The sequence below is a fragment of the Eschrichtius robustus genome, chromosome 7 (genome assembly GCF_028021215.1).
Source record: "Eschrichtius robustus isolate mEscRob2 chromosome 7, mEscRob2.pri, whole genome shotgun sequence".
Taxonomy (NCBI): Eukaryota; Metazoa; Chordata; class Mammalia; order Artiodactyla; family Eschrichtiidae; genus Eschrichtius; species Eschrichtius robustus.
Genome location: NC_090830.1, coordinates 134,546,178 through 134,559,200, shown reverse-complemented (window position 1 = coordinate 134,559,200; position 13,023 = coordinate 134,546,178). Strand labels below are relative to the sequence as shown.

Below are 13,023 nucleotides of genomic sequence, written 5' to 3'. Positions count from 1 at the left end.
TGTTCCACAGGCAAAATCTTCTTGTAAAACCATCTGCTTCTGTCCATGTCTATCCCCACCCACTTGGACAACTGATCAACCTTTTTCACCTGGACTACCAGCGGGGAATCCTAGCCCCATCTACCTATGGTCATTCTTGTCTCTCTTGGTCCCCACACTTCACCCAGAGTGACCTTTTCAAATTACAAATCTGATCAGGGCACCAACACTTCCCCCAATCTCCCACTGAAGCCACGGCCTCAGGGGCTGCCCAGTGTTCCTAGATTAAAACCAAAGAGTCTTGATTCTCAGAAGTAGGAAGTCACCATTCTCTTAAGTCAAAGAAATGACTGTTTCAGACAAGGACCATCAATATATGCTAAACTTATCAGATGAAACATTGCTAGAGGATAGGACCTTTGCAGTTTTCTGCAGATGCCAAAGTATTACCCAAAGATTACACGATAATCTTTAAGGGGCACGTATCTTCACAACAGAGAGATCTGGCAGTTACTCCCTCTCAACCAAGTGATCAAACCCAGCATCATCAGTAGTGGTCAGCCTGGCATTCCCAGACTCCCAACAGACACACCAGGGAACGCTTAACACCAAATTCTATTCCGCTTGCCAAAAGGGTGAACTTGAATTTTAGATCAAGCTTCCAGTTTGCAGGACACAGGAATTTGCAGAAACACATCTGCACACAAGGCAGCAATCAAAAATTCCAGAATGGGTGAAAGTCTGCAAAGCTAATGACTTTATCCCTTCAAAAAAATAAATAAAAATGAAATAAAATTTTAAAAAGCAATGCCATGAATGGGAAGGAAAAACAAGGTGATGAACTTATTCTAGAAAAAAGAAGAGATTAATGAGAGATAACCAAATACGACGTGTGAATCTGGACTAGATGCAGGTTTGAGAAAGCCTATAATGAAATACAGCAAAGACTGGGGAGAACTGAGGAGAAATCTGAATACAGACGGTATGAAGAGAGGATTGTTATGTTCTGGAAGGTCATTAAGGCCACTGACTATCGTCTTCAACCTTGAGAGATATTTGCTGAACCACTAACATGTTTCTCACATACTTATGGGATTTGGCTACATAGAAAGAGGTACATAGAGATACAGGGGAGGCAAATATGGCAAAGTGCTTGCAACTGATGAATTCAGGTGACAGGAATAATGGTTTCCATGGTACTATTCTTTCAGCTTTTCTGTATGTTTGAAATTTTTCAAGATAAATAGAGCAAAGAATTCAAGCAAAATGGAGAGAATCAACATGAGATCAGTGAACTGTATCACCGTCAACATTCTGATTTTGACATTGTTCTATAGTTTTGCAAGATGCCACTATTGGGAGAAACTGGGTAAAGAATACAGGGACGCTCTGTGTTATTTCTTCCAGCTGCATGTGACTCTACAATTTTCTCAAAATAAAAAGTTTACTCAAAAAATAAATGCTTTAAAAATAATTTTAAAATAATTAAGGGAAAAACGGTAAATAAATGATACAGAAACGGAAACCAAACAAGCAGAAAAACACAAAGCCTCTTAGCATGACCAATGGGGCCCTGTGCAGTTTGATGACCCAGCACCTCTCCGGCTGCACCTCACCCCCAGTACCCTTGCTGCTCTACCACCTACAGTGCTCTTTCTTCTATTGCTCGATAGTCCACAATCCTCTCCTTTGCAAAGAAGGCTACCTGACCACCCGACTCAGTCCAGTCTGGCTGCTTTACAGGGATCATTCTTTTGGAGCATGGATAACCTGGGTTATTTGAAGGACTCCCTGATGACCTGTGATATTCTCCACTAGACTGGGGGCCACGAGAGCAAGACCCATCTGCGTTGCCTGCTGTCACTTCCTCCACCTGTTAACGCAAAGTCAGTCTCCAATAAATAGCTATTGAGTGAACTCACTATAAAAGGATTCTGCACCCCCAAACTCATCATCCAGTGGAGACAGTCTTCAATAAAGCTTCATCTACGAGGAATGGTCACAAGAAATAAAGAAACGGATGTTCAGAGCAAGGTTCCTCCTCCTACTCATGACGTTCTCTACACAGGCTTGCGAATCACCCTTCGGTGGCCATTTCACATGGAAATCAAGGCTCTTTAAGACCAGACCTGCCCAACAGCAGGATGTTTCCTAGGCAAGGACAGCCACCTGGCAAATATTCTTGCTTTCAGAATCCCCGTGAGCACCTTCACCACTTTCCATTTGTGAGGAGTCACTCTGGACCACCCCAGCACAGGCTGATGGTTGACTGGGATGGACAAGGTACAAGGGAAGGGGCAGGGGGCGATAGCCGCCAGGTGAGGTCAAGGCAGGTGTCGGGGAGAGGTTCCCAGCAGGGGTTGGGATGGAAGCTGAACGGAGGCAGGAGGGTAATCCAGGAAGAGGACGCTGAGAGCTCAGAGCTCTGCCTGACCGGCTTCCCTACATAACCTACAACTGGACAGGACTGGGAGAGGCCACAGAAAGAGGGGGGAATGCACGGTAGCCTGTGTCTGCCCCTGGGTCCTCCTTGGAGATGAGAGGGACCCCACAGCCTGGTTCTCTCAACCTTCGCTGTCCTGTATCCTGCATTCACTCAACCTGTAACCAATAAGCGTTACTTCCACCTGCACTGTTCTTGGATACGTCATTATTCACTCAGTCACTCCACAAACATTCCTTTATGGCCATTTAGTGGGAAGTTGGGACAAGTGTCAAGAGTACAGGCTCCCCGAAGGTCCAGAGTACTCCTCGTCACCTCTGATCTTACTACGGACACTGAGTAAGTTCTCCACCTGTGGTCCTGCTTCAGTAACTTGGACACAAGACAGCTAGCAGCCCCTTCTGCAGGCCAGCATCTCCACTGCAGAAGAACTTAAAGGCCCCGCATGGCTCACCATCCTAAAGGGACTGTCTCTATTATGAGAGAGTTTTGAGCCAAACATGTCCACCCTTTTCCTTTCCTGGATTAGTCTTTCCGTTTCATGCTGTGGTCCATCCTTTCACTGTCTTGGGGTCCAAAGGGTCATTTGAGAGACTGTGAAAGTACCAGTTCTGAGGCCTGTGACTTTGGTGTTGATAATAACTGAGATTTTGTATGGGAATGACTCATCCAACCAAGAAAGAGCTAAATTTGAAAACCTGAAGTAGCACTTCTTACAAGGAAGTAGTCTTGAGAAAATGGTCTAGGCTATTCGTACACTGCATTACTAATAAACTTCCAATTATTTAACACAAAATGACCTTTCATTTTTGTGAGCATTTGTCCAAGTAGAAAAATAGTCAAATACTCTCTATGTGTAGTTAATAGATAGGAACACATTTTACAAAGGTTCTGACAGATTAACAACAATTAAAAAAGGTTTACAATCCTTGCAGTATGAATTCATGATATCCAAACCAAAAATGCCATTTTATAATGGAAATCAAATTGTCTGCAACTAATTGATGTTCTGAACTACTGTGTCTAAGGAACCAAAATCCCTTGGGAAATCAGGACCACAACATGCAACAAGTATCCGATGATCGACTCTGTGCAAGGAGAGAGGGTACACACTTGGAATTCAGCAAATTACAGTCATTTTTAAACACTATTTTTGTATAATCGCTTTTCACAATACATTGAAGCTTCCCTATCCACAGCAACACTGAATAATTCAGATTAAATATTCTTAACAGTTTGCATGAATCGTATGATTTTGATCATGTGACTATTCTGATAAAGGGCAAATAATTAAATGGAGTCCTAAGTTTTCAGCACAGGTAATGCTTCTCATTCTGAAAAGTTTATTATCCAGCCTGAAGTGTTGTCTAGGAAATTGTTCATAAAGGTTCAGCTACAACTATCCTTCCCCTGATCAAACATGAGGCATGAAATGTTTCACATGGCAAATCTGATTTCACTATGCCATGACTGCTGAAGAATCACAGGATATAATCACATGTGCTATATGTTACACGCATGAGTACAGTCCTACATGAAACTGCTCGTTAATATTTTTAAAGAAGACTAAACACAGAGACACACAAACACGTACACACACATTCTTGCTCCTTGACTTTTATTTAAGGAAAATTGCTATGATTTTAAGGTATAAATCCATTTTTGTATCTTTAGAAATTTAAATACATATATTTATTATTATTTATTATAATATTAAATATTATATATATATAAAATTTAAATATACATATGCACGCACACACACATATAGCAGCAACAGTTAATGAGGTAGTTTTTTTTATTAGAATTAATCCTTTGGAAAAAAGCCTTAAATGCATTGTCTCTATCCCTTAATAAGACTGATGTAAAGTGCAACCAACCTTGTTCTGGAAATGCTAGTAGAACTTGCTGTAGTCTGTAGGAATCTAGGGGCCCCAGAAATGGAGTCTGTGTTCCCAGACAGGAGAGCCGAGGTAGACATCTACTCAGTAACTCTGCAGACACATTGGCTGTGGCTTCGCAGAAGACATCTGCTGTATGGCCCTGCGATGTCAGCTTGTTAGGGGCAGAGCTCCTAAGTTCCCCTCTGTACGTCTCCTAATTAAGTTGTATCAGAGTCTCACTGAGGACGACTAGAGAATTATTTCGAGAAATGCTAATGAGCTTCCGTGACTAGAGCTAATTAATAACGGAGCACAATTTAAGGCTGAAAATGCTCCCTGGCTTCTGCTATTGAAAGCCGATCAATAAATGAACAGCAGTTAATGACAGACTCTCCATGGGTAACATCTCCAAATTTTCCGTGACCACAAAGCATGGGAGAGAAAAGAAAAAAGAAAAGGGATTTTTCTCGGCTGACACCCTGAGTCACTCCCCAGGTCAGCACAAGGAGAGAGTCTGTATCATGACCCTTATCTTCTTACAAACACGCCTTTAAGTTAGACCATCCCTGGTGGCTTCTGACATCAAGTGGAGGCAAGTCCAAAATCGTATTGAAAATGGAAATACTTACAGCAGCGTTTTGCCTAAAATGCTGGCTCCAAAACACAGTTATAGAAAGTCAAAGTTACACTCACCACCACGTCGGTCCTCATTTTCCCAAAAGTCTTGATCAAATGGGCATAATGATAATCTTCCATTTGTCGTAAAATAGCTGTCATACAGGCCACGAAGTTTCCCTGTAGACAAATCAAAAGATACAATTAGATGAGGAGACAACAACACTCATGGGAGAAACTGATGTAAACTAAGAGTCTGGGATCAAAGCCCATCAGGGAGAAGCCATGTGCCAGGTTGGCCAGCTAAGTGACCGGTCACTCCAGCCTCACCATCTTTTCTTTTGCTACATTTCCTTCTAACTACAATAAATGTTTCCTGATACATGACTGTCCAGTCTGGAAAACACAAGCTTGAAATATTCTCGCATTAAATATGTGCAATGAAAGACAGGCTCGAAACCGCCACCACTGTGCGTTGTGTTCCCTGGAAAGTTGCTGCCCCTGTTATCAGGCAAAGCCTGTGTGCAGCCCCTGCTCCCGGGCTGTGGCAAAGAGAGGACTTTTATTTCTCAAAATCTGCCTCTATCCCCCTTGGCCAATTTGGAGGCAATAGCCACCGACTCCACGATGAGTTATGGCTCCCTTCTCCTCCACCAGAAGCACGTGAGGAGGAATGCAGCCTCATCAGAATGTAAAGTGGGAGAGACGGGAATTTCTCATACCAGACAGAGGTGGCAGGAAAGGAAAAGAAGGGGAAAAAGAAACCACCAAACAAAATCAAGACATGGAGAAACTGAGGGGCCACAGCACTTAGCAACAGAAGTGCCCAGCACGCAAGTGGCTGTGCGTGTGGACGCGTTTGCGTATGCAGGTCTGTGCACCTGTGTGTGTGTGTGTGTGTGTGTGTGTGTGTGTGTGTACAGACACACTAAGGGGGATTTGGTCTAGCAGGGGAGCAGGGGGTGAAGAAGTCCCACTGCCATTAACTGCAATGTATCACTTCTGGGGTTCACGGCTAACAATTCCCTAAAAGACTTCTTTGCTTTTAAATATTTTCCCCTAAAGTAATGATATTTCAAGAAACAGAGGACATATATTTTCTCCCATTAAACCAGCACAAGTCTGGTAAAATTATAGGATGAGATATACTTTGAGACATGTCCTTAATTTTGCCTTATTAAATGAGTTCACAAATTGCATTCTTTTACTAAGTGTTTTACAAGCAATGTATTTGAATGCCTAAATATCTTTTGTATTCATTTCAAATGCATGCTCTACAGTGAAATGTTAAAGTCCAAAATTTTTTCGGATCCATTTTATATCTATAATATACATATATGCTTCCAAATGGGTCCTCAGAGGATGCATTATGTAAGTTGAAGAGATAAAATAATGATAATAAGGTATCTTCCATTTGCCCAGAAATGTAAACTATTTATGAATGATGATAATTGCTGAAATTTAGATTTCAAGTTGGTGTTCAGGGAAAGAGCTAAATAATGCTTGTTTTCCTTTGGAGGAATGATTCGTAAAATGGTAAAATGTCTATTTATGAGTATACACTTTTGAAATACGTAAATATTTGGCATCCCGTTGAGCTCAAGAGAAGCCGCCTTTGTATCTTTTTTACTCCTCATGAGATGCCACCTTTGGGGTAACAGTCTTCATAATTTTACACGTTGACCAATTGCAATATGTCAGGCGCTGTGCTGAGGCCATTAGAACCATGGCCTCATTCAATCACACCACAGATTCTCATCTCGTCCCATTTTATAGGCAGTAAAACTGAGGCAGAGTGGTGTTCCCCTCTCTATGAGAATATGGAAAACCGGCTGTGAACCCAGCACACCAGCTACAAGGTGGGTGCTTAGCAGCTGAGCTAATTTTCCTCTTATCCAGATAGGCATTTTAATTCTTTTTCTGAGAAATCTGCGGTCACTGACAATGGCCAACATGAAGTAGAGACTTCATGCACTTCTGTGGTCATCAGAGAAAGTTGGGAAGAGGATGAGGAAATGGAAAGGCGGCCATAGACAGTGTCCCAATTTCTACCCTGACCGAGGTGGCTGTGACCTGGACTCCGCCCTACTAGACAGGGAGCTTTTCTAGAGCAAGAAAAGGCCTATATCAGTCAAGGTTCACCTAACAGGGGCTCAGATTAATTCTCTGCAGGTCAAAAGAGTTAAAGAATAGGGACTTACAAATTAGAATCATTGAAATCACAAAGCTAGCTATGTATAATTCAAAGCAATAGGCATATGTACTGTACTTAAGATATCAAGTTGAAAGTGGAAGAAAAGAAGACCCCAGAGCAGTCCTGAAAATGCAAAGGACATGCACACTGAGTAACATTAATGGAAAAAAAACTAGAGCATCAGGAGTCTGGCCAGATACTTGAACAGGTGACGTGAACATACTCAATTTAGGGAGCAGAGTGCCATGTAATGCTGAAAATTCATGCAAGGCAAAGGCTAGGGGAACTGACACGATGCATAAAATGAAAAACTGAAGAGAACGTAGCAATTTCCATAAAGCAAGTCCTGGGAATACTTAAATGGCCGGTCGGGAAGCCTTCTCTTTGGATGAGAACATCACAGAAAGGGCAACCAAATGGCCTCTTATTTAACTGTAATGGGGACTAATTGGAGTAGCCCAGAGAAAGGGTCAGAGGCAGGTCATCGCCATGAGTTAGAGGTCAAAAGGCCAGCAGGTGCAACTGTGCTCTTTACTTAAGGAAATGTTCCAGAAGCAATTTGTACTGTTCAGTCTTCCTTAGAGGAAGCAAATCTTGCTATGTCAGCCCTTTTCTAAGCTGAAGTTTTAGACCCCACTAGGAAAGAGGTAATATGCCTGTCAAATTTCACAGAAAGGCTCCCCCTTTCCTTTGGAATGGAGTCCCATCCATGGGGGCCAGTATCTTTAGAGAAGAAGCATAGCGGACGCTATGCAGCATGACTGCCCACGTGAACTCAGCGGAACCCTCTAGAGCAGAGTGGTGGGTTTTTACGGGTAGATTAAATGCAGGTATTTATGGAAGCTGTATTTGAAACCAATCATACACTAGAAACAGAAATGGGGGAGAGCTGTGAAAAGAAACTTATTCTGCAGGCTCAGAATAAAATCACTATTCTATGCTTTGTCGTTGATTTATTGGAAATGCAATTTAGAAGTCCTAGGAAGCTTTCATGTCAGACAGTGGGTGGGTTGGCAGGTAGGCTGGTGGTGATTGCGCAAAATTCTTCCTGGAACCTGAGCCTGGGGATGGGGTTCCAGCCCCAGTGGCTGAGTAAAAATGAGTAAATAAATAAAAATAAGACATCTTCCTTATGACTTCAAAGCGATGCAAAATAGGGACAGAGAAATCAGGAGGCAGTGGCAGAAATTTTAAAAATCAGGTCATGGAGAGAAAGCCTCATAAACAAAAAATGTGAACTTCATTAGTAATCAGAGATGAAAACGGTATATCATGATTTGCCTGCCGAAATAGCAGAGGAGTATTTAAGTGACGATAATGTCAGCAAGGGCGCGGGGATGAGCATTCTTAGACGCCACTGGTGGGACCATAAATTGCTATAACCTTTTTAAAAAGTGATTTGGCAATAGGTTTGCAAAGTCTTGGGGAAAAAAATACTCATCTCCTCAGGGTAATTCTACTTCTAACAAGCCGCCCAAGGAAGTAATTCAGAATTAGAAATTTTATGCCCAAAGATGTCCATTGCATCACTGAAAACATCTCAGTGTTCAACAGCTAGGAACTGTGTAAGTAATATGAGACTTTGTAAGATGGCAAGATAAAATACAGGATGCCCAGTTCAATCTGAATCTCAGATAAATAAGTATGTCCCAAATTTTGCATTGGAAATTTCACATCAGACATTCATATACTAATAAAACGATCTGTTGTTTACCTGAAGTTGATTTTGATTTGCCAAGTCATGTAACCATACCATAGTTTTCTGATGAAATATTATGCAACCATCAAATACTAATCATGAAAACATGAACTGTTTTAATAACATAAGAAAATGCTCAACGATGAAAATCAGACATAATTATGGTATATACTTTTCAGCAAAACAAAGAATATAAATATAGCATAGGAAAAAAATAAAAAAGAAGAAACAATTAGAAGAAAAGACACCAGACTGTCGTGGGATGGGAGGAGGAGCCCAGATTACTTTTATAATGGAAAATATATTAGTATTTTATTTTTTATATAAATTTTTATTGATTGATTGATTTTTGGCTGCGTAGGTTCTTTGTTGCTGCACGCGGGCTTTCTCTAGTTGCGGTGAGCGGGGGCTTCTCTTGTTGCAGCGAACGGGATCCCGGCGCGCGCTTCAGTAGTTGTGACATGCAGGCTCAGTAGTTGTGGCTCGTGGGCTCTAGAGCACAGGCTCAGTAGTTGTGGCGCACAGGCTTAGTTGCTCCACGGCATGTGGGATCTTCCTGGACCAGGGCTCGAACCTGTGTCCCCTGCATTGGCAGGTGGATTCTTAACCGCTGCGCCACCAGGCAAGTCCCTATATTAGTATTTTAAAAGGTAGTCGTGAGAGAAACAGATGAGATCTCCTCTTTCTCCCCCTACCCGTGAGTCCCCATTTCGTACTCCCTTATCCTCAAAAATCTCTTTCATGGGGCTCCCCCGTCCACGAGGACTAGGTCACTGCTGCTCAAGCCCTGGACTGAACTTGCCTCTGAGCCCTCCCTCCTAGAACTACCCCCAATACCCCAGTTTTAAATCTGTCTGGCACCCCAGTGCTCTAGGCAGGTGGACAGGTAGAATGGAGGACAGGTAGGACGGAGGACAAGTAGGAAGGAGGACAGGTAGGAGGGAGGACAGGTAGGACAGGGGACAGGTAGGACGGAGGACAGGTAGGAAGGAGGAGAGGTAGGACGGAGGACAGGCAGGAAGGAGGACGGGCGGGAAGGAGGACGGGCGGGAGGGAGGACGGGCGGGAGGGAGGACGGGCGGGAGGGAGGACGGGTGGGACGGAGGACGGGCAGGAGGGAGGACGGGCAGGAGGGAGGACGGGTAGGAGGGAGGACGGGTAGAATGGAGCACTGGTGGCGGAGCAGGGGACACTGAGTGGCAGGCTAGTGAACGCAGAAAGTCCCTACAGGATATAGAGACAAAAGGTTTTTAAAAAGAACAGAGTTTGGAGAATGGGACTTAGGATGAGTTCTTTTCAATGGTATCTTTGTCATCTTTGGCTACTCTAAGGTCCAAGACTGAGTACATGAATTAGAAGGAAAAATCCCAAGGATGTGAACTCACAGTCCTGAGTTGTGAAGGGGTGCTTCCTTTACGTAATAACATCAGGACTGAGTTATGTGGCTTGAACAATAAAGTCTGAAACTGCTCTTGGTAATTCCATCAACCAGTCCAGAATGTTTCATATGACTGCAGAGCTCACATTGTGCATGGGGCACTCGGCACAGGCAGAAAATTTAACTCTCTTCCAAGTGTGCTAAACGCCAAGGGATTTGGGGGCAGCTCCAAACCACAGAAGCTATTGGAGATGCGGAGAGAGCTCCAGGAGCATGGAGTCTGGAGGACGGGCACCAGGCCTGAATCAGAGGAGAATCTATTATTTGAATCGGGGATTACATTTCTCGGTGGCCAGTGATGACATGTTAAAAATTTTAAACGTGTTTTCATGAAGGCAAGTGCTTTGAAGAGGAATTCTCATTGATATGTTTCATTTCAAATATATCAATGAAAACAAACCTAGTTCATCACCATTAAAAAATTAAAGAAAAAGTAATCCTCCAGTGATACTGCTAAATGACACTGGGCAGGAATTGTAGTAAAGACAGGAAGATGGATGGCTTGGTGGATTCTGGATGACTTTCGCATTGGGGAGCATTCCAGCCGGAGAGTCAATACTGTACAGCAACATCATGAGGACGAGGATTTGGAAAAGGGAATGTAGTTGAGAGCTGGGTGCTCTGTTTCAAAGGCGGGGGTGACGTGAAATAAATCCCCGTACGGGTAAGTTCTTGGACAGAGGAGGAGAAAGCCCTCGAGAACGCAAAGGCTTTCTGTTTTCAAGAGGGAAAGCCAGTGGTGAAACATTTAAAGGTTCTATCTGTTACAACGAAATTTAAGAGAGAAAAAGAGGGAGTCCAAAAAGATAACACAAAGAATATCCCCAAATGTCATTAACTGGCCCAAAGCGTCCTCCAAAGTCTCTGTAGAGTTGATGTTTGTGAAAATATAAGCAGGGGGCTTCCACGTAACAAATTTAAAACAATGAAAACACAAACTCATCTGTCTCCTCACATTAAACTGACAATACAAAAAGTTTCTAAAACTCACAAACCAGATAGCTAGTGGGAAGCAGCCGCATAGCACAGGAAGATCAGCTCGGTGCTTTGACCACCTAGAGTGGTGGGATAGGGAGGGCGGGAGGGAGATGCAAGATGGAGGGGATATGGGGATATATGGATATGTATAGCTGATTCACTTTGTTATACAGCAGAAACTAACACAACAATGTAAAGCAATTATACTCCAATAAAGATGTTTAAAAAAAAAAAAAAAACTCACAAACCCACAAAGACCAAGAGAATAAGAAGAGACACAACTACAGACAAGAGAATTCTGGAAGCTGACAAGTCGATGCAGGAATGGTTACTGGCGGCCCTGGAGGCAGGAAGGGAGTGAATATCTATCAGGAGTCCTGTTGATTCTGGGCAGAGAACCCTAGGAAGGCTCAGAAACTGGAGGTGCCAGGTACTCAGAAAGCGAGGCTGCATGTCAGGTGGAAACCAAAAGCACTGTCTTTAAAACATGGCCAATATGCCCACCCCAGCACATCCGCCAAGGGAACCCCGCTCACTCCCGGCAGGAACCCCGTGTTTATCCTCTGGACAAAGCAAAAGAGACAGCGTGGCAGGAGCCACCTGGCTGAGACTATCCAATGATAAGAAGCCAACCACTGGGGGCTTCCCTGGTGGCGGAGTGGTTGGAAATCCACCGGCCAACGCAGGAGGCATGGGTTTGAGCCCTGCTCTGGGAGGATCCCACATGCCGCGGAGCAACTAAGCCCACGCGCCACAACTACTGAGCCTGTGCTCTAGAGCCTGTGAGCCACAACTACTGAGCCCACATGCCACAACTACTGAGCCCACGTGCCTAGAGCCCGTGCTCCGCAACAAGAGAAGCCACCGCAATGAGAAGCAAGCGCACCTCAACGAAGAGTAGCTAGCCCCCGTTCGCCACAACTAGAGAAAGCCTGTGCGCAGCAACGAAGACCCAACGCAACCAAAAATAAATAAATTAAATTAAAAAAAAAAGGAAGCCAATCACTGTAAACTCCCACTCTGCTCGGCTCAGCTCCCAGCAAAGCAGCAAGGCTCAGCCCCTCCACCAGGCTTAGCCCCATAGCAAACTGAAACAGGAGACTGGAAGAATCCTCTTTGGAGAAACTGACCAGCCCAAGAGCGTACCCACTAACTTCCTGTGGAGGTTCTGACAGCGTGAGAGCCCAGCCCACAGCGGTTTGCCATGCAGCGAAGCCCACCAGCCTCCAAGCTCTGTGAGAAAAGTCAACCAAGTATTAATAAAGGAGACCTGAACAAACAAAAAAAGAAGCCAGAGGAATGAAAGAAAATTTAGAAGATATAAGAAAATTCAAAGAACTATCATTATTTTCCTTAGGTAGGAGATTATATCCATAAAACAAGAACATAATGTTATAAAAAGAAAAAAAGGAACAAAGACAAAGAAATGCTTCTGGAATATTTCAGCCGTATTAGCAAAAATAAACATTTTAATAGAAGCGATGGGATAAAAAACTAATGAAATCCTCCAAAAGTAGAACAAGAAGACACAGAGAGAGAGAGAAAAAATTCCATTTACAAAAGCATCGAAAAAAATACTTAAGAATAAATTTAACTTGGTCCCCGAAAACTAGAAGGTAGTGTTAAAAGAAATAAAAGAGGACCTAAATAAATAGAAAGATACCCCATGTTCATGGATTAGAAGACTTAATATCGTTAACATGGCTATACTCTCCAAATTGAGGTACAGATTCAACCCAATCCCTATCAAAATTCCAGCTGGCTGCTTTGCAGAAATTGACAAGCCAGTCACAG

The 13,023-nt window shown here is 43.3% G+C and overlaps 1 protein-coding gene across 2 annotated transcripts in view; it reads right to left on the bottom strand.

Annotated features, from left to right (window-relative positions):
- Positions 1 to 13,023, bottom strand: part of DOCK1 (dedicator of cytokinesis 1) — a 525,198-nt gene that overhangs the window by 200,593 nt on the left and 311,582 nt on the right. For both annotated transcript variants that reach the window (XM_068548757.1, XM_068548758.1), the window contains exon 28: positions 4,999 to 5,100. In XM_068548757.1, the coding sequence (XP_068404858.1) occupies positions 4,999 to 5,100 (102 nt within the window). The remainder of the gene's footprint in view (positions 1 to 4,998; positions 5,101 to 13,023) is intronic.